The following is a 22,535-nucleotide window of genomic DNA, read 5'->3' on the forward strand; positions in this document are numbered from 1 at the left end:
AGGCATGAGTTTGAGCAATCTCCAGAAGTTGGTGATGGACAGGGAAGCCTGGCATGCTGCGGTCCATGGGGTCGCAAAAAGTTGGACACGACTGAACTGAACTGAACTGAGCTGATGGTAGCTCTGTTTTCAGTTTTTAAGGAACCTCCACAACATTCTCCATAGTGGTTGAACCAATTTACATCCTCACCAACAGTGTATAAGAGTTCCCTTTTCTCCACAGCCTCTCCAGCATTTATTGTTTATAGAGATTTTGTTAATGGTCATTCTGACTGATGAGGTGATACTTCATTGTAGTTTCAATTTGCATTTCTCTAATAATTAGCAATGTTGAACATCTTTTCATGTGCTTGTTGGCATTCTAAATGTCTATTTCGGTCTTCTACCTATTTTTTGATTGAGTTGCTTGTTTTTCTGACACTAAGTTGTATATGCTATTTGTATACTTTGGAAATCAACCCCTTTCAGTGGCATTGTTTGCAAATATTTTATACCAGCACATAAGTTGTCTTTTTGTTTTGTTTACATTTTCCTTGCTTTTCCTGTCCTAATTGTTTTACCACATCGTGCCACATATTTTTAGTGTTGGTGATTGTATTTGTTTTCTGTTGCTTCTATAGCAAGTTACCATGCACTCAATGGCTTAAAACAACACAGAATTTATTATCTTACAGTTCTGGAGGTCAGAAGTCCAATTCGGGTCTCACTCAGAATCATTCTATTGGCTAAACTCCATTCCTTTCTGAAGACTCTCCTTTCCTATGGCTCCCTTCCTCCAGTCTGACTCTTCTTCCAGATGCACGTCTTCCTCTAATCACGGCCGGGAAAGGTGCTCTGCTCTTAAGGACCCATGTGATTCAGTTGTGCCCATCTGGATAATCCAGGGTACTGTCCATAGCTCAGGGCCAGCTGATTAGCAACCTTAATTGCTTCCACAACTTTAATTCCCTTTTGAATCTAAACATTCACCGATTATAGGGATTAGGACTTGAACATTTTTAAGGAGCCATTACTCTGCCTACTGCAGTGTTATTTCACTGCTGCTGCTGCTGCTAAGTTGCTTCAGTTGTGTCTGACTCTTTGCAACTCCATAGACAGCAGCCCACCAGGCTCCTCTGTCCACAGGATTCTCCAGGCAAGAATACTGGAGTGGGTTGCCATTTCCTTCTCCAGTTATTCCACTAGAGGGCACTAATATGTTCCTTAATAGAAACTGCTGTCTAGTCAAGGCTATGGTTTATCCAGTAGTCATGTATGGATATGAGAGTTGTACTATAAAGAAGGGTAAGCGCCCAAGAATTGGTGCTTTTGAACTGTGGTGCTGGAGAAGACGCTTGAGAGTCCCTTGGACAGCAAGGAGATCCAACCAATCCATCCTAAAGGAAATCAACCCTGAATATTCATTGGAAGGACTGATGTTAAAACTGAAACTCCAATACTTTGGCCACCTGATGCAAAGAACTGACTTGTTGGAAAAGACCTTGATGCTGGGAAAGATTGAAGGTGGGAGGAGGAGGGGATGACAGAGGATGAGATGGTTGGATGACATCACTGACTCACTGGGCATGAGTTTGAGTTAACTCCAGAAGTTGATGATGGACAGAGAGGCCTGATGTGCTGCAGTCCATGGGGCTGCAAAGAGTCAGATACAACTGAGCGACTGAACTGAACTAATAGAAACTTAGATTTCAGGTGCTGACAAAAGGTTTGATAAAATTGAATACAATAAAATTGGTGATGGACAGGGAAGCCTGGCGTGCTGCCGCCCATGGGGTCACAAAGGGTCAGACACAACTTAGTGACTGAACTGAACTGAAAATTGAATACTGTAACACAAATTAAAAGAAAACTCAAGTAAGATCATGTATAAAATAAAGAGCTAATGAAAACACACTGTATAGCACAGGAAACTCTACTTAATGCACCGTGGTGACCCACATGTGGAGGAAGTCCGAAAGGACGGGGACGTATGTATATATGTGGCTGATTCACTTTGCTGCACAACAGAAACTAACACAACATTTTGCAGCAACTATACTCCAATAAAAATTTATTTAAAAAATAAAACTCTATACAAATATCTCTCACTAGGTTTTTGAAGGTTAATCATATAATATAGGAAAACATACAAGATAGAGTGACTTCCTCAGAATCAAAACTAGCTTAAGTAGAAGTAAAACAGGATTTGAAGGGTGGTGAAAATTCTGTAGTCTGTTTCTATACTCAGGACCATCAAGAGGTAGAAAAAACAAAAACAAAAACAAAAACAATGCTGTGTATTTAAAGGGACAAATGTGTCCTACTTGCAGGGATTTTAAAGAGATATTTCCTCAGTTGGGTAGACGCAAGCATGATTATTATTGTCAAGAGATCGTCAGCCAGGAGGAGGATGAGAGATGCAGCAGAGTTTACTAAGCAGAGCCTCCGAGGGGTGGCCGAGTGCAGTTACTGAAGAGGCTCAGGGAAAGACAGAAGGAGATGGACAGTGCTGAGTAAAAGGTGTTACATTAAAGTGCAAAAGATGGAGGGGCCATTTTGGAGCTCCTGGACATCTCGAGGATTCTGTTTTCTTCTCACTCACTTTGTTAGGGACACAGGAGCCTGGCCCATATTGGGGAAGTGGAGTTCCCAAAACTCTTGAGTGTGCTGGCCTTGGGAAGAAGGGATCAGAGGGAACTTCTGAGAAGGAAGGGTGAGGAAGTACATATGGGGGACTCATGTCAACACCATCACTTCAGTGTCCTGCTTGATGTTGAGAAAGAAGCAACCAGAGCAGCTTCACAGTCAATAGGACAGGGATGGGGGAAGAAGCATGTGTCTGAGGAGAGTGAATTAGCTCATGGCTTGGTAGGAACATAGAAGCAGCTGCCTCCTAAATATTGGGTTAATCTAATACAGGAAGTGCTTGGGATAAACTATAAATCTTTGTACTGTAATTGTCCACCTGTATGGTGTTGAAAGTACCATGGAATTTGGAAAATCCAATGGATAAAAATATAAATACATAGTGAGTTTGTCTTTGTGAATGTAGACAAGCTGAAAGATTTGGAAAGATGCAATTTGGAATGATAAGGTTTACTGAGTAATACAAAATTATTTACTTGAGGCAGGTTCATGAGAATTAAAACTACTTTTTCCCCCCTTTGAGAACACTTGTACCCATAGCTGGGATGTGAAGGACTTCCTAGGACTGAAGTATAGTCAGTTTTGCTCCCCACCATCTTTTCCAAAAAGAAATTGCATAGGGCTGGTGGTCCAGGGGTTAAGAATTCACCTTGCAATGCAGGGGACACCAGTTCGATCCCTTGTCTGGGAAGATCCCACGTGGCGTGGGGCAATTAAGCCCATGGACCACAACTACTGAAGCCTGGGCCCCTAGAGCCCATGCTCCACAACAAGCGAAGGCACCACAATGAGAAGCCTGAGCACTGCAACAATGACCCTGTGCAGCCAAAAATAAATAAGTATGTTTTTAAAGGATGGCATAGAAATATAAAAGGAAAGAAGACTCCTCCTTACAGCAGAGTTAATGTCATACAGCAGCCGCATCTCCCTTATTCATAAGGAATAGGGACTGTTGGCCCTGAACTCACTCCACCATGAAGGGGACTGGGGGCAAGAATGCCATCTCTGAAGTTTGAGATGAGGACCCATTTCTTGCCTGGAGATGACCGTGATTCAGCAAAGCTCTAGCTGTGGCTGAAGCAATTAGGAGGATGGGGCAGTGTCTTTCCTTCTCCTCCTCCTGCCCAAGAATACTTTGGTTCCAGCAAAGCTCAAGAAAACCTCAAAGGTGTTCAATGCGGGGAAATATTCTTAGCAATCCCAAGTCACCCCAATGCAGGAAGGACGTTGTGTCCTGGAAAAGGAGCGATATGTGAGTGGCTGGAGGAGATAAGAAGATGCTATGACATCCCAGCTATAGGCAGAGCTCCCCGTGACTGCGACCCAGAGCAGACAGCACAGCCTGGCTACAGTGCAATATCCAGCAACAGAACCCGCCCAGGTGGAGCCCCATTTGGAGACCACAAGCCAGGAAAGCCACACCCCACAAGCAGCAAAGAATCTGAACTGGCTGGTAAAAGGAAGAGGTTATTGAGGAAGGCAGATCTCTTCTCTGCCTTTCACAGCTCCTATAAGAGGAGAGAAAAGAGGAGAAGGAAGAAGGATCCATCTAACACCAGCCTTGAGAAAAGGAGCTACTTACACTGTTGCTGTTGTTCAGTCACTCAGTCGTGTCTGAATCTTTGTGACCACATGGACTGCAGCACACCAGGCTTCCCTGTCCTTCACCATCTCCCGGAGTTTGCCCCAACTCATGTCCACTGAGTCAATGATGCCAACCTACACTGGCTACTACTGAATTTAATCTGCTAACGAGAAAAGAGCCCTGAGTCTAGGATCTTGAACTGAATACAGATTGATAAAATAACCCATGAAGTGGATTTGGCTAAGGTTTTACACAGGAGACACTTTCAAAAGGTCGTGGCTAAAAAATACACCAGTGGATAGTCAAAGATAGGAATAATATTGGAATTTTTTCCTACAGAGTAGAAATGAGAACTTCTGAGGTAGAAAAACTATTGTTTTGATGATAGTGGAAGTTTCATGTTCTCACATTTCTAAGTGATGGTCAAATATGTTATACCAATTTTCATGATAAAAGATAGAAAAATACAGAAATATTTTTCAACTTTGACAAGAGTGTGTGAATAAGAAGATGCCAAATGTATAGAAGCCAGCAGTCTCAGAGGAGGGCAAGGAAAATGCCAGTGACTGCAAGACTTGCCAGCCCACATTGGCCAGGACTGATCACCTGTGTTACCCTTCAGCCCTCTAAGGAAATGGGAGTGGCTACTCGCCTGAAAATGAAGGTCAAGTAGCTACAGAGAGACATCACAGAAACCAACCAGGGCCCTCAGAGCAGGCAGAGCCTGAGGGACGCTGCCATGGGCCCCCAGCTCCTGGGCTGTGTCCTGTTTTGTCTCCTGGGAGCAGGTGAGTCCCAGAACCCATGGGCAAGCCATGGCCGTAGCTTGCTGGTTTTATCTCAAGTCCTTCTCTGAAGGTTGCAGCACCAGGTGCCTCCTCAGCTTTCTCTTGCCCTACCTCCTTCCTCCACAGGCCCCCTGGAAGCCGATGTGACCCAGAGCCCAAGACACCGCATCACAGGGACCAGAAAGAGGGTGACATTGACTTGTTCTCAGAATATGAACCACAATGCGATGTACTGGTATCGACAAGACCCGGGGCTGGGTCCAAAGCTGATCTACTTTTCAAGGAATGTTAGGTTAGTTGAAAAGGGAGATATCCCTGATGGATACACTGCCTCTTGAGAAAAGAAACCAAACTTCCCCCTGACCTTGGAGTTGGCCAGCACCAACCAGACCTCCTTGTACCTCTGTGCCAGCAGTGAATCCACAGCGTGACACAGCTGGCTGCTCTCTGCACAAAAAGGGCAGCCACAAAAGAGAGGAGGCTCCTCCCTTGGGAGGCCCCACCCAGGCAAGAGGACAAACTTCCCCACCATCAGAGACCCCAGGAGTCCTCCCCTGCCTCCCCAGCTTTGGGGAATCTGAGCAAGGCAGCCCCTCAGCAGCATGTCCTCCTCTTACTTCTGGTACCCACGAGCTTTTCAAAGTGCAGGCAGGACACGCCCGCTGTGTGAAGTCTAGCACCAAGGGTAAAGAACTTCTCTCCTAGAAAAGGAATTTTATGCATACTGCAATCCTTCCTCCTTGCTGAGCTTCACTGTAGCCCAAACTGAAGATATCATTTTCAGCCCAATCACTCAACAAAATTTCAATCCCACCTTCCAGGTCCTATTCCTGGAGGTTTTGACACTTGGCGAGAATAGCACATCTGAGCTGTTAACTAAATCTAATATATCTCTCATTTTCCTCATCTCTGCAAGTGGTCTGCCATCCAGCCAAACACACAAGCCAGAGAGGTAGGAGTCATCCTCACCATCTCAGACATACTCTCCCTCCACACTTAATCCACCACAATTGCCTGTACACTTCTCAGTATTAAATTCCTTGCAAATTTTACTAATTTTTCTAATCTCATTGATAACACTGTGATCTGATATGTGGCCTCCCACCACCTTCCAATGTGCTCCCTGCCCCCATCCACAAACCACTCTGGAGCCTAAACCCATCAGTGTCCTTCATTTACTTAAAGTCACAAGTTTATGGTAGTTCAAAAGCTTCTCAACACCCTCCAAGATGCAGTCTTTGCACCTGTCTACCTTCCTAATTGGGCTTCCCAGGTAGCACTTGTGGTTAAAAAAAAAAAAACAAACCCACCTGCCAATGCAGGAGACATAAGAGATGCAGGTTTGATCCCGGGGTTGGGAAGATTCCCTGGAGGAAGGCATGGCAACCCACTCCAGTATTTTTGCCCGGGGAATCCCATGGTCAGAGGAGCCTGGTGGGCTATAGTCCATAGGGTCTCAAAGAGTTGGACATGACTGAAGTGACTTAGCACGCATGCATGCATGCACTTTCCTAACTGGAGAAAGAAATGGCAACCTGCTCCAGTATTCTTGCCTGGGAAACCCCACGGACAGAGGAGCCTGGCAGACTACCGTTCATGGGGTCGCAAGAGTTAAACATGACTGAGGGACTAAACCACCATCTTCCTAAGAGGAATGTCCTTCTGTTACCACACCTGCTTTCCATTCAAGGAGACAGAGTCCTCCTCCCTCAGGTCCCCAAATACGTCCTATGCTGACTCACTCTTGGATCTTCGCCAGTAATGTTCACTCTCCCAGAGCCCTCTTCCTCTCCTTCTCTACCTGGACACCTAGCTGACAATTTCTCTGCATACCAATTCAGAAGTCTTTTCCTCCAGGAAGATTTCCTCCAATCCCTGATGGGATTATTTCCTCTGCTATGTGCTCTAGTGAAGTGAAGTTGCTCAGTCATGTCCGACTCTTTGCGGCCCCATGGACTGTAGCCTACTAGGCTCCTCTGTCCATGGGATTTTCCAGGCAAGGGTACTGTAGTGGGTTGGCATTTCCTTCTCCAGAGGATCTTCCCAATCCAGGGATCGAACCCAGGTCTCCTGCATTGCAGGCAGACACTTCACAGTCTGAGCCACTAGGGAAGTGCTCTAAAGACAGCCTAAACTGTTGTTCTCAGGGCAATTAACACACTCCATTGTTTGCTATTTAAAATTTACATGAATAAAGGCAAAGTCAATGAGAGCAGGGACTGTGCCTATACTGGCTACTCTTTTCCCCGTACTTACCATAGTGCCTGAAAAGAGTACTGTTATATGCATAAAGGAATTGGTCTTCTCTTCAATCATCTTCCCAATACCTCTCTGACTTGTCCAGGATCTAAGTCCCCTGCAAAGTCCTCTCCCACACCTACCTTGCGGAATGCCAGGGGTTTCCACCTGGGTACATAAACAAGATAAATCATGTCCTCTAGTAGTTTTATTCTTCCTCTATTCCAGCCCTGTTTACTCTGTGCTATATGTCACTCGACATGAATTTTGCCTCTCTTGGGTACCACTGTATCCGTTGGGTTCTTTTCTGTTGAGCCCTAAAATACCTGTCAGCCACTGCAGATGCTTCAGCTTTGCAGCTCAATACAGCAGACCCTATTATTGCTCCCAGTGGGTTCCATCATCAAGCCCAGGTAGAGTTTCCTGCCAAGTGGCACCTCTATCGATAAAATACAAGAGAAAACCTTTGGCTCAACCTTTTCTTTGTCGGTGCTGAAGGGGCAAGACTACAGATCTGTGTCTTGATCTCCAACGTCTTACTGAGATTTTAACGCAAAGTTTCATTCAATTACATACATTCCAACCATCAAAATAATAATTTTAACTTGAAGCAAGGGAAGGCACAGGACCTCATCCAAGACACAAATTCAGGCAGTAAAACCCAGCTGAGCTTAGAATCTGCTCATCTTTTCAAGAACTATGGCTATATTACTGGGTAAGTTTATCCTGCCAGGCTCTATGCCTACCCTTACTTCAAGGTGACTTCTCTCCTGGGACTACCACATGCTGTCATACACAGAGACTTCCAGGGGACCATTCTCTCCTTTTTGCAAGACTTACCCAGCTATTGCTGAACTACAAAAATTGTTGCTCTTTAGGTCCAAGCTGGATTATTCCTTTTATTATGACTGTGCTGTGTTCAGCCATGTCTGTAGTACACCAGGCAAGAATACTGGAGTGGCTTGCCATGTTCTTCTCCAGGGGATCTTCCTCACCCAGGGACTGAACCCCCCCGTCTCCTGCATTGGCAGGCTAATTCTTTATCACTGGCACCACCTGGGAAGCCTCACTTTTATTATATTCTCAATATAAATAGAATTATACTAATTAAATCAAAGATGTCAGTGGAGACTGACACCCAAAGACTGCTTCCTGTGAAATAGAGTCTATATCCAATAACTTATTCTTAGTTCCTGGAAGTCATCACAAGTGAACCCCATCTGTGAGAGACTCTGAGACAATGATGCCGACAGACCCCTTTGCACTTATATAGAATCCACAAACCCAGTCCCTCCATTATATCAGAGCCTGGAGCTGGCATACTATTATTCTTGACTTGCTGCTGCTGCTGCTGCTAAGTCGCTTCAGTCGTGTCCGACTCTGTGCGACCCCATACACAGAAGCCCACCAGGCTCCGCCGTCCCTGGTATTCTCCAGGCAAGAACACTGAAGTGAATTGCCATTTTCTTCTCCAATGCATGAAAGTGAAAAGTGAAAGTGAAGTTGCTCAGTTTTGTGTCCGACTCTTAGCGACCCCAAGAACTGTAGCCTACCAGGCTCCTCCATGGGATTTTCCAAGCAAGAGTACTGGAGTAGGGTGCCATTGCCTTCTCTGATTCTTGACTTAGACCTGCCTTAAGGCACCAATTTTCTCTTTGTTCCTAGGACCAGGAGAGTTCTGATTTCAACTGTTCCTTAAAGGAATTCAGTCTTGGTCTTTTTTATGGAATCTTTTTCTGGTGCCTAACTTCTACCTCAAATAATTGCTCACATACTAAAGAAATATATACAAAATTGGGTGGATTTTTAGAGCTAAAACATGCTATGGTCTGGATGTTTATGTTTCCCCCTCTACCCTGACTTTATGTTGAAATTCTAGTTGCAAATGTGATGGTATTGGGGGTGGGGCCTTTGGGAGATGATTGCTGTGTGTTTAGTCGCTCAGTCGTGTCTTACTCTTTGCAACCCTATGGACTGTAGCCTGCCAGGCTCCTCTGTCTGTAGGGATTCTCCAGGCAAGAATATTGGAGTGAGTTGCCATCCCCTTCTCCAGGGGATCTCCTCAATCCAAGGATTGAGCCCAGGTCTTCTGCATTGCAGGTGGATTCTTTACCATCTGAGCCACCAGGGAAGCTCAGTGAGATGATTAGGTCAAAAGAATGCAGTCCTCACGGATGGAATTAATGCCCTTATAAAAGAAACCCCAATCAGCTCCCTAGCCCACCCCCCTCCACCAAGTGAGGTTATAAGAAGTCTGCAACCAGAAAGGAGCACTCACTGATAATGCGAGCACCCTGATCTCAGACTTCCAACCTCCAGAACTGTGGGAAATCATTTCTGGTGTTTATAAGCTACCCAGTCTGAAGTGCTGTTAAAGCAGCCACACTAAGGCCAAATACTGCTCATGATTTGTTTTAATCTCAATTTTTGGTTCACTCACCGTCAGTGTCCTTGGTAGACTACTATTTCTGTATTCTTCCATTAAATCGATTTTTTCCAATATTCCATTCTTTTTCTCTCTTCTCCTTACTTTATGCACTTTCTCAGAACAACATCTTTCAAGTTCATCACTTTAATGAAACTCTCTATTCTAACAATTATCAGATTCAGTACTCTAGCCAGTTACTTAATTTGAGCTTCAGCCCAACTTATGCAACTTTCTACATGGTAATGTCACTTGAAATCTCCATTGGTACTTCAGACTCAATTCGCCATGTTCTACAAACTTAATCTTTCTGCCAGTCTTGATGAAAACTAATTCATTCAGTCTTGAGTAATCAAGGAGTTTTGAAGAGCAGTCAGAGAGCACAATCTTGTAGCAATCCTTAAGAACTTGTTCCTGCATATAATTGAGTTTTGATGTGCTTCATATTCGAGAAGAAAACAAAATGTAATTAAAAGTAAATATACTCTAATTGCAAGCAAAAATAAAAAAGAGGAATATACACATAGAATGACACAGAATTATTAATACATGGACACACACACACAGACATACACACATACATGAAATGTTAGATTTTCCCTAGCCATCCAGAATCCAAGTCTCTCTACTTTCAGGTGGAGAAGCCACAACTTCCCAGTTTCTTTCTTTGGGACTGACGGCACATTCCTTGAGTATAAGAGGCAGACATGAGATATGTTCTTAGGAACATATGTACAAAAAGTGAAAAGAAATTTATAAGAATAAAAGATGAAAGTATTAAGTAGAAAGCATATTGCAGCCCTGAGTTAAGCTAGGAGAGGGCTTCCTTGGTGGCTTGGTGGTAAAGAGTCCGCCTGCTAATGCAGAAGATGCAGGTTTGATCCCTGGGCTGGGAAGATTACCTAGAGAAGGATACGGCAACCCACTCCAGTATTCTTGCCTGGAAAATCCCATGGATAGGGGAGCCTGGGCAGACAACAGTCCATGCAGTCACAAAGAGCTGGACATGACTTAGTGACTCAACGACAATGATGAAGCTAGGAAAACAAAGGCATCTCAGTGTTTAGACTAAATAAAGGGCAATTAAAAAGACCGCACAATGATTGTGCAGCAAAATAGATGGCAGAATGGTGATATAGATCTGAAGAAAGAATTCAAGAGAAAAGAGGTGTGGATTTTACAGTCATTTCCCTTCTTCTGCATCATAGTCCTCAATAACAATTGACTTCATCATCAAACTAGGGGCTCAGGGCGAGGAGAACTTAGTGATTCCTCACTAGGGGGAATCAGTGACGTTGGGAACCTTTGTAACTGGAGCTTCAGTGGGATGAATATAAACTTACAGATTTAGATAAATTGATCAAAGTAATTTTGAGGAGAAGTTTAGAGAGACACTAAGAATGATGAAGAATCCTTCTAAGGATCCAGACTATGGTAATAGTGAGAAAGTTCAATTATATACTAGTGAAAAATTGTGATGCTGAAATAATAATGTGTGTAGAAATTTAAGAAGTTTATGAAGAGACAAAAGATAAGAATACACCACTATAACCTGTGGAGACAGAAGACACTAGCTGCTTTTTATTCTGAGTTGACCAGTTGTAGATAAATATCACATTTGATGCTATGCAGAAAATGAGCATGCCTTCTGGTCTTTAGAAGGGGGTTCTGAGCATGGGCAACTAGCAGACAACATATCATAGACTGACTCCCTGGTAGCCAAGTCTCATTTCACAAACTCCAGAGTTAACACAGACATCTCATCATGAGCTCACCTTCCATGAACACTGGGGCTTTTCGGATGCGTAGCCGTTTGTCTCCTTGGATTAGGTGGTTCATGGGCACAGGTAGAATGCTCTTGAGCTTGGTTTGCCAAACTCCTACATTAAGCCTGTCTCTGGTGGTGGTACATCGACTCTATTGAGCTCTCTCCCCAGACACCATCTTTCTTTATCTACCATGTCCAGGGTGCTGATGCCATTAAAGTTCCAGTTTATCAGGTTTCAGGGTCAGGAAAGAACGTGACTCTGTGGTGTAACCAAAATATGGACTGTGACCCACATGTGATGATCCAGACAAGAGCCAGGAAAAGGGCTGTGTGTGTGTGAAAGTCGCTCAGTCATGTCCAGCTCTTTGCAACCCCATGGACTGTAGCCCGCCAGGCTCTTCTGTCCATGGGGTTCTCCAGGCAAGAATACTGGAGTGGATTGTCATTTCCTCCTCCAGGGGATCTTCCTGACCCAGGGATCGAACCCATGTTTCTTGTCTCTTAGGTCTCCTGCATTGGCAGGTGGGTTCTTTACCACTCGCGTCACCTGAGAATAGGGCTACAGCTAATATATTGCTCATACGGTGCCAGGAGTACCAACGATGGGAGTCTCTGGGAGATTTGTGCCTTTTAAAATAAGGCTGAGCGTTTCTCACAAACTGTAGATGTCCAGCCCCTCTCAGACACCTCTGCCAGTGGTTACCCCACCACCCTGCACAGCCACTTCCTCTCTGCACAGAAAGGAGGTCGCAGGAGAGAGGTGACTCCGCCTTCCTGGGTCCTGCCCTTATGAGGGACGCTCCCACCCACAGAAGCCTCTCTCAACCCTCTAGCTGGGCGATATTTGGTGTTCCAGGGCCCCAGTCAGTATGAGTCCCTCCTCAGGTCATATAAAGGACGACATCTGTGGGTGAGCTGTCACTGTGCTCTTTTCAACTTTCTTCTCTTCTGCTGTTTCAGTAGGCCCCCTCCACACTGACCCTTTAACAGGAGTCACTGACATCACTCCATCTTCCCTCACACCACCTGCTACAGGGCACATCTTTCTACCTGACATGCACTGTCTTCAAGGACTCTCCCCAAGGTCCCCTAGGCCAGTCCAGTCCATTGCATTTCCCTGTCTCCCACCACCCTCTCCCCACAACAGCATGGAGTGTCCAGTTCTACTCCATCACAAACTGCCTTTCCAACTGCAGGTCCCGGCCCCTGGATTTCACTTCCTTGGGGCTCATCACTTTATTCAGAGTTATTTTATATTTGCTTTTCACCACCTGTCTACCAAGACAACCTCAAATTGCCCCTGACCTTTCTTCTGCTAGGTCCACCTGCAAACTCCTGCTCTGCTCTGGATCTCATGATGGCTTCCCAGGTTCCTCCAGTCTCTGGCCTTTTACTGAACACAATACGCCTTTTACACATCTTAGTTTTGCAATAGTCCTGGTGAAGTAAGTTTTTGTTTGATATAAATCTCCCCGTTTTATGTGATGTACAGATGATGAATTGAAAGGAAGCTCTGTGAGGCATGGAGCATGCCTGTGGTCTATGACTGTATTCCCAGTATCTGGCATATCGCAAGGGTTCAATAAATATCAGTGCAAGGATTCTAAGATGACTTCCAGCATTCTAATCAGAATATATGCTTATCTCTCTTTCCAGCTTTGTTGTTGTTTAAACAGTCAGTCATATCCAACTCTTGCCACCCCATGGGCTGTAGCCCACCAGGCTCCTCTGTCCATGGGATTTCCCAGGCAAGAATACTGGAGCGGGTTTCCATTTCCTTCACCAGGGCTCTTTCCAGCAAAGAGCCCCTTTTATAAGCAGCTTAGGTAACAAAACTGATGAGAAAGATTTCTAAGGGATGTTTTTCACTTGATGATGTTATTATTGAGCAAAGACGCTGCCCGTTTCTGCTCTAGACTCATCTATTTCTGTAAAACCCTCACCACCGCAGGTTCAGGCACAGCATTTTCTGGTCATGGACTCCACAATCGTCTCCAGCCCCAGAGAACAGGCATGGTGACTGGGGGGTAGGAGGGGAGTTCACCAGGGAGAGGACTTGCCATGAGCTGCTGGGGTCACTGGGCTCAGAGCAGGCATGTGCACCCCCTGCCCCCAAACTGCTGCTGTGGGGACAGGAAGGAGATTGAGACAGAGGGACTCTATGGAAGAAATCTTTTCCTGAGTAGCTCTTGGTTTGGAATTTCTCTCCTTTACAACAAATAACAAAAAGGCCCAGAACCCTTTGCCTTCTGCCATAGTATGGCTAGTCTATTTGTCTGCCAGAGAAATAATATGTTAGCAGGCTCCTCCCTACTCCCCTACATAACAATGTTTTCTCTTTAACTGTCATATAATAATCACTAATAATCAACATATTCTTGATTTGGTCCTTAGATTTATTAATAAATCAGCAATTGCAAAATAAGACTGTATTAATGCCTTTCACTAATATTAATATATATGAATATGTATTAATTAATGCACATGTATAATGAATGCATATCCATGTTTTCATTAATATTAATGCATATAATATTCAAGGACTTAAAATCTTATTCAGATTCAATAAAATATCTCACGTATGAACCAAAATTTGTATTTGTCAAACAGAAATCTTATACTTCACAGTAAATATTGTTTCAATGGTTAAAATTTTAAACATAAATAATCTGAAACTGCTCATAGATTATGACCAAAGTGACTCAAGTTCTGTTTCTTCATCTTGACAAACATGATGCTTTTTTTAATCTGATGCTTAAGTTAGAACTGGAGGGGCTGGGGCAGAAACTGTGCCTGAAGGGAGCATGAATGATTCCAAACTTCAAGGAACTTAACCCTTGAAACACTACTTGTAAGTGAGCCCAAGCGTGACTGGGAAAATTGTTTGACTGACAATTCTCCAAATCAACTTCTGTGGAAAAACAGTGCTTACTAAGAGATAAATTATATATGTGCACACATACACACATGTGCATATATGCACACGTGCAAACACATATATTGTGTGTTTATTAAAAATGTATATGAACATAGAAATAATTTATAACTTAGATCAATGAAAAATTTTTTGGAAGGAGTTTGTTTTTATTAATAAAGGAAAATTCTTTTATTTACTCTATGTGCCACAACAGAATTTTAATCTTAGCCTAATACCTTTCATCTAGACTTGTCAGATTAGGAGGAATCTGTGTGAGACATCTGTATGCCCTCCCCATCCCAGGATGGTGCTCACTTTCACCCCAGCAATGAAGATCCAATAACTTGTATGCGGTGTTTCTGCCCAGAGATGCCTGTTAAAGACAGCATCTCAGATCTTTCAGGCAGCTGGAATCGTGGACTGAATTGTGTCCTCTCAAAATTCAAATGCTGGGGCTTCCCTGGTGGTCCAGTTGTTAGGAATCCACTTGTCAATGCAGGAAACACAGGTTCTATCCCTGGTCTGGGAAGATCCCACGTGCCACAGAGCAGCTAAGCCCATGCACCACAACAACTGAGCCTGGGCTCTAGAGCCCGTGATCCACAACTACTGAGCTCACACCCCACAGCTACTGAAGTCCATGTGCCCAGGAGCAAGAGAAGCCACCGCAATGAGAAACCCACGCACCGCAACTAGAGAGTAGCCCCCACTTGCTGCAGCTAGAGAAAGTACACGAGCAGCAATGAAGACCCAGTGCAGCCAAAAATAAATTAATTAATTAATTTAAAAAAAAGTTCATTTGATGAAGTCCTGACCCTCAGTACCTCAGAACGTGACTCTATTTGGAGAGAAGGTCTTTAAAGCAGTACTGCTGCTGCTGCTGCTGCTGCTAAGTCGCTCCAGTCGTGTCCGGCTCTGTGCGACCCCATAGACGGCAGCCCACCAGGCTCCGCCGTCCCTGGGATTCTCCAGGCAAGAACACTGGAGTGGGTTGCCATTTCCTTCTCCAGTGCCCCAGGGGTACAGTGTCTCCAGAAAGAAAAAGAAGAGCTTCCCTCTGACCCTGGAGTCTGCCACCACCAACCAGACATCTGTGTACCTCTGCGCCAGCAGTGAATCCACAGAGCGGCACGGCCACATCCTCTCTGCACAAAAAGGGCAGAGGCAGGAGGCGGGGCGGGGGAGACCCTGAGTCAGGGCCCAAGTTATGCCGCTCCTACGGCACATGCGTGCCCATTAGAAGAAAGGCAGACAGTAGGGCGGGACCAAGCCCACAGCCACACTTCTTGGCCAGGGCAGCACAGGCTAGTTTTTAAGCCCCACTCACCTCCCTTTTCCAAGTCAGGGGCCATTCCGAAGTGGACCTGCCCAATCTTCTAATGCTGTTCCCAGGCTAAAGTCATGAAACTCGACCCACACCGGGAGGAGGACTCCTCTCTCAGATTCACACTAGGGAACTCCTCCCCTACCATTTTTTTTTTTTTTGATTAATGTATTAGTCTTTGAAATTCTATTTAAACTGTCAGGGTCTCAGGTTATAAAAAGCAGTGATATACTTTTTTAAACATCTATTTAGAATTTTTATAAAGGCAAATTAGAGCTTCGTTGTTGATGTGTTTTGCTCATTCATATCTGACTCTTTGAGACCCGCCGGGACTGTAGCCTGCCAGGCTTTTCTATCCGTGGAATTTACCAGGCAAGAATGCTGCACACAGCAATGAAGACCCAGCACAGACAAATATAAAAAATAAATAAAATGTTTAAAAATTATATTTTAACATTTTTAACAATTTTTTATTGGAGTATAGCTGTTTATGCCCTGCTGCTGCTGCTGCTAAGACGCTTCAGTCGTGTCTGAGTCAGTCGTGTCCGACTCAGTCGTGTCCGACTCTGTGCGACCCCACAGACGGCAGCCCACCAGGCTCCCCCGTCCCCGGCATTGGTTAAATCTTTTTTTCCCTTTCCTTTCCTATCCTCTTCCTCTTACTATACATTTGCTACCCTTCTCAGTATCTTTGCACTTTTTAAAAATATTTTTAAAATTTTTATTTGTTTATTTATTCTGTTTTTGTTTTAAATTTATTTTTGGCTGTCCTGGGTCTTCATTGCTGTGCAGGCATTTTCTCGTTGCCGCAAGCCGAGGCTACTCTTCGTTGCCATGTTCAGGCTTCTCCTAGTGGTGGCTTCTCTTGTTTCAGACCTCGGGCTCTAAGCACATGGGCTTCAGTAGTGGCACGCACGAGCCCTAGAACACGGCTCATAAGTAGTGGCACACAGGCTTAGTTGCCCTGAGACTTGAGGGATCTTTCCAGACCAAGGATCCAAACTGTGTCCCCTGCATCAGCAGGAGAACTCTTAATCAGTGGACCACCAGGGAAGACCTGAGTATCTTTACTCTCCATTGAGGACAGTCACACATTGTCAACCCTTCCTTGAGATAAACTATATCAACCATGTGCTGATTCCAGAGAATGTTTGGGGAATCCAAATTCTGTTCATTCAGCCTATAAAGAAAAACTGAGAAAAAGGAATCTTTCTCCACATTCTCTGAATGGTCAGTAATGACTGAAAAATTCTGAGAAAAGGAATAAGCTAGGATGCAAGAGGTGGTAAGAATATGGTTGTATCTGAGGTCGCAGTAGGGCTCCCTCACTTTCTCCCTCACCTCCAGGAAGAAGAGAGTTACTCCTAGAAGCTGACCTAGAAGAATGAGAACAGCTTTTCCCAAATGCCCTGCAACCTCTCATAGCATCTCATCGACCTGAGTCATGTCTCATGTTCCTTCCTGAGCCAATTACAATCAGGTTATGATGGTTTTGATTTACTGAAATGCATCCAGGTCTATTCATGGAACAGGAAACAAGGTCAGAATTGCCTAATTTAATAGGCAATTAATAGGAGAGAGATAGATAACTAATCAAACTTATTAGCATTCTCGTAGGAAGGAGACGGAGGAGATTTGTATTGTGTGGGTGACTAACAATCACGAGGGCTTCCCTGGTGGCTCAAACAGTAAAGAATCTGCCTGCAATGCAGGAGACCCAGGTTCAGTCCCTGGGTCAGGAAGATCCCCTGGAGAAGGGAATGGCAACCCACTCCAGTATTCTTGCCTGGGAAATCCCATGGACAGAGGAGCCTGGCGGGCTACAGTCCATGGGGTAGCAGAGAGTTGGATACAGCTGAACAACTAACACACACACTCGCACATAACAATCATGAGTGCCGTCCCCCACGTATTTCTGTTTTCCCCCCTTCCTGACACATGATGGGATTGTACTTTCTGGCTTCTGGAGGTTGGGGGTGGGGCAGGGCATGAGACTTGTTGCCGAAAATGAGCAATAAGTACAAGTGACATGTTACTACCAGGCCAGAAAGTTTTAGCATCCAGTGCAAGATATCCAGACCTCTCTTTAGTTCTGCCTGAGAGATGAACGAGTTCTGGAGATGGTGGGTTCAGAGGGGCCATTGCCTTGCAGTCTCTGAGGCAGCTGAAGTCAAGGACTCAGACCCTTGGGCCCTTGGGCTGCCCTCTGGAAATGACACATACACACTATTGGCGCTGTGTATAAAAGAGATAACCAATGAGAACCTGCTCTATATAGCACAGGGAACTCTACTTAACTGCACTGTGGCAACCTGAGTGGGAAGAAAGTCCAAAGGGAGGGGATATGTACACTTATAGCTGATTCATTTTGCTATACAGTAGAAACTAACACTACATTGTAAAGCAACTATACTCCAATAAAAAACAATTAAATTTTTTTTAAATTCTTTTTCAGGACTTCCCTGGTATTTCAATGGCTAAGACTCCACATTCCCAAGGCAGGGAGCTGGAGATCAACCTCTGGTCAGGGAAATAGAGCCTGCATCTAAGAGTTTGAATGCTGCAACCAAGGTTGAAGATCTCATGGATTTCAACTAAGACTTGGAGCAGCCAAATAAATAATAAATACGTTTTAAAAAAAATATATACTTTTCATAGTATTTGCATCCTTGGCCCTGGAACTGCATTCCTAGGTCTCTTTAGTTGAGGCCTTGGGCTTTGAGTGGAGGGTTTTCTCAGCCCCTCTGTCGAGGCCTCCTCCTAGGAGAAGGAGGGGGAATCCAGGGACACTTTCCCCTCTAATTCAACTCCAGGTGCTTCTAGATCCTAGTTCCCTCTCACAACCTCCTCCCCACCTCAGGGTCCAAAGAGTGTTGTGTCTGGAGCTCTCTTAACGGAGGGAAGACCCCCACTCCTGCGCTGATCCACCTGACCCTTGAGCAGTGCCTCGTTACATCTGGGAAATGGAACAGGAAGTCAGGGCTTTCTTCCATTTTAGACTCTTGCTTATGCTTTCACGGTAAATCATTAGGCAATTGTCTGAAGAATTTAGGATTGCTAAAACAGAAAAAGACTGGATTATTTTGGAAGAAAGTTTGATTTATTTGACCAACAGATTTTAATGTATTTAATGTTTCATGTCAAGAAAAAATTGGATTATTGTATACCTTTTACCTGGTAGCTCAGCTGGTAAAGAATCTGCCTGCATTGCAGGAGACTCCAGTTCAATTCCTGGGTCAAGAAGATCCACTGGAAAAGGGCTAGGCTACCCACTCCAGTATTCTTGGGCTTCCCTGGTGGCTCAGATGGTCAAGAATCTGCCTGCAATGCGAGAAACCTGGGTTCAATGCCTAGGTTGGGAAGATCCCCTGGAGAAGGGAAAGGCTACACTCTCCTGTATTCTGGTCTGGAGAATTCCATGGACTCTATAGTCCATGGGGTCGCAAAGAGTCAAACACAACGGAGTGACTTTCACTTCAGGTACCTTTTACCAGGGTGCTACCTGGTGGGGTTTATTTGGAACTACTGTTTCTAGCATCTGCCATAGATGTAGAGGCAACACACAGACATACACATCACATAGAAAAGGGTTACTCGAATATTGTTATCCCTAACATACCACATTTCCTCCTTTTTAATGTAAATTGTTTTTCACAGTTTTACTTTTCTAAAATATTGGCAAATCCCATAATCAATGTTTATTACTAATATAGTAGAATTAACCACCACCCAAAAACAACAAAAGTTATTTTAAAGTACATCTTACAATAGATGGTATCTCAGAATCAAAGAAATAAGTTAGTTTTGCAGGAATATCTTTCTAGAGATCCCTCATTTCCTTTAGGGTATTAGGCCTATAGTTGTCAGTCACCCACCAGCTTCTACTCTACTAAGGCCCAAGCAACTGTGAACGTGAGGCAACCTCTCATGGTACCTATGTTAGCATTTGAGCTTTGGTATCACATACACATGGATCTGTGTCCTGCTTCTGCTGTTTACTCACAAACTATGTGAACTTGATTAGGTTACATAAAAATCTTTGGAATGAGATGTTTGGATGGCATCACCGACTCAATGGACATGAGTTTGAGCAAGCTCTGGGAGATGGTGAAGGACAGGGAAGCCTGGAATGCTGCAGTCCATGGGTTTGCAAGGAGTTGGTCACATCTGAGGGACTGAACTGAACTAAATCTATAAACTTTCCTAATCTGTAAAATATGGGATATAGTTGCCTAAGTAGCCTAATTTACAGATAGTCTGAAATGACACGTGTAAAACAGAGTAAGTGTTCAAAAAGACTGGCTTAGCTTTTACACAAGTGTTAAGCTGTTTCAGGAAGTTGCATGGTAGAGGAAACAATTGGATGATGAAAATGGACCATAGCACTCTGGCCAAATTTTACAGACAGAGATCTGTCTTATAGTCCATAATGAGCTATATTATAATAGCAGAAAAGTGAAAGTGAAAGTCGCTCAGTCGTGTCCCACTCTTTGTGACCCCGTGGACTGTATCCATGGAATTCTCCAGCCCAGAATACTCTAGTGGGTAGCCTTTTCCTTTTCTAGGGGATCTTCCCAACCCAGGGATCAAACCCAGGTCTCCTGCAAAGAGCCATGAAGTAAAGAGGAACAAAACAGTTATGACTGAGATGACCAAAATGAGGAGGAGATGTGAGAGACAATAGAGGTACAGTGCATTTAAGTTGTGAATTAATAAATGAGGGAGGTGAGAAGAAAAGAGATAATGAAGATGAACTGCTGAGCCTAGACAACAAGACAAGTGGGGATACATTTATTAAGAGGAATGAATTCAGGAATAGGAGTCAGTTTACCAGAGTAGGTATCAGGGAAAGTTTGGAATACCCAAAATACTCAGCCAACGGTTGCAATTCTGAGTTATGTCACCCTAATATTCTAAAATCTTACCTGTGGTTATCTGAGGTCAATACTGCATCCCATTCTTGCTTTATACCAAGGAGTGAAATATGAGTGGTGCTCAACAATGATGGATTGGGAGTGGTCAAGGGTGGTGAGAAGACCACAGTTGTAGGCTGGGAGCCTAGTGAATCAAGATCCATCCCAAGTGAAGAGCCACACAGCTCCACTAGGGGGCAGATGAATTGTCTCCATGTTCTGCAAAAACTAGGCTTCCTGCGACAGGCAAGGAACAGAGCCAGTAGGGAAGAGCTACATGGTGGTGAAGGAAGAAGAACTTGAATTTGACGTGTCAGTGCCTTTTCTCTGAGGAGTGGCGAAGCCGTCACCAAAAGATGTTGACTCTTCTGCTATTTCTCCTGGGACTGGGTACGGCCTTATCCTGGGGGAAATTTGGGGTGAATACGCATGCTGAGGTGTAGAGGGTCAGCGGATGGGAGAGATGTGTGATTCAGTTCAGTTCAGTTCAGCTGTTCAGTCGTGTCCGACTCTTTGCGGCCCCATGAATCGCAGCACGCCAGGCCTCCCTGTCCATCACCAACTCCTGGAGTCTACCTAAACTCATGTCCATCGAGTCGGTGATGCCATCCAGCCATCTCATCCTCTGTCGTCCCCTTCTCCTCCTGCCTCCAATTCTTCCCAGCATCAGGGTCTTTTCCAATGAGTCAGCTCCTCACATGAGGTGGCCAAAGTATTGGAGTTTCAGCCTAGGGAATCCTAAAGCAGTAACAGCTGGAAGAACAAAACCCGAGTGGAGGCAGTGCTATAGGGCTGATTGGGAGCCAAGGTAATACTGGAGCAAATAGTAAGAGACCCTCCTGCCTGGGGACAGACTTGTCAGCTCTCACGGGTGTTTCTGTCTCTCTGGATCTAGGTCCTGTGTCTGGTGCTCTCCTCTCTCAAAAGCCAAGCAGGGCCATCCGTCAACGCGGGACCTCCGTGACGATTGAGTGTCAGGTCGATAGCGAGCCCAACTTCATGTACTGGTACCGTCAGCTTCCAGGACAGAGCTTGGTGCTGATGGCTACTGCCAATCAAGGTTCCAAGGCTACTTACAACAGTGGGTTTACTGAGGACAAGTTTCCCATTAGCCGCCCAAACCTGGCGTTCTCAACTCTGACTGTGAGCAACGTGAGCTCCAAAGACAGCAGCTCTTACTTCTGCAGTTCTGGAGACACAGTGCTGGGCACAGATCAAGGGTCTCAGCAAGAACCCCTCTCCCTCCCACCCAGCTCCCAGCCAGGTGAGCCTGAGAACCCTGGGAGGCAGGCTGGAGGGGGGAAACCACAGAGGCAGCTGCCTGTGTGCTGGTGGGCAGGGGTGGGTGTGAATGGGTCGGCTGGGGATGAGGAAGGAACTGGGGGATCAGCTGGAGGACTTCATCCACAGACAGGAAGGGTGACTACTGGAGGCTGAGGATAAAATTTCTCCCAGAGGAGTGTTTAGAAATAGTAAAGACAATCAGATACAGTTTGCCTTCAAGTGGCAGAGTCAAAAATACCCTTTAAGTATTTTATCTCTGAGCTATATTTAGCCTGTTCTCTATTAATATAGTTCAGAATGCACTATACGTCATATTTATATCATACTGGTCCATTACATTGATGGCATTATGCTGATTGTTCTTGGCGAATGGAAACTATAAAGCACTCTAGATATCTTGGTATGACATATGGATGGCAGACCAATGAAAATCTGCAAAAATTCAGGGATCTTCCCACTTGGTGAGCTTCTGAGTAGTCCAGAGGTGTGAGATATGCTGGAATGTCCTCCAAAGTGAGAAACGAGCCATCTCCAGACATGGAGAAAGAGGCACAATGCCTCGTGGGACTCATGGATTTTGGAGTTAACATATACTCCTCCTGGGTATGCTACTCTGGCCCACTTACTATGCAATCCGTAAGGCTGGGCCCGTGCAAAGCAGAGTTCAA

At 44.8% G+C, this 22,535-nt stretch overlaps 1 protein-coding gene and 1 gene segment (V, D, J or C); both read left to right on the top strand.

Moving 5' to 3' along the window:
- The window catches only part of LOC145523662 (T cell receptor beta constant 2-like), a 121,624-nt gene that overhangs the window by 56,928 nt on the left and 42,161 nt on the right, over nucleotides 1-22,535 (top strand).
- LOC145523947 (M1-specific T cell receptor beta chain-like) overlaps nucleotides 20,845-22,535 on the top strand; it is a 33,670-nt gene continuing 31,979 nt past the window's right edge. Inside the window, exons 1-2 of the mRNA XM_081535191.1 lie at nucleotides 20,845-20,973; nucleotides 21,479-21,790. Of these exons, the coding sequence (XP_081391317.1) occupies nucleotides 20,940-20,973; nucleotides 21,479-21,790 (346 nt within the window). The 5' untranslated portion in view covers nucleotides 20,845-20,939. The remainder of the gene's footprint in view (nucleotides 20,974-21,478; nucleotides 21,791-22,535) is intronic.

Source organism: Giraffa tippelskirchi, chromosome 10, assembly GCF_054371585.1.
Source record: "Giraffa tippelskirchi isolate mGirTip1 chromosome 10, T2T-mGirTip1v1.2.pri, whole genome shotgun sequence".
Classification (NCBI taxonomy): domain Eukaryota; kingdom Metazoa; phylum Chordata; class Mammalia; order Artiodactyla; family Giraffidae; genus Giraffa; species Giraffa tippelskirchi.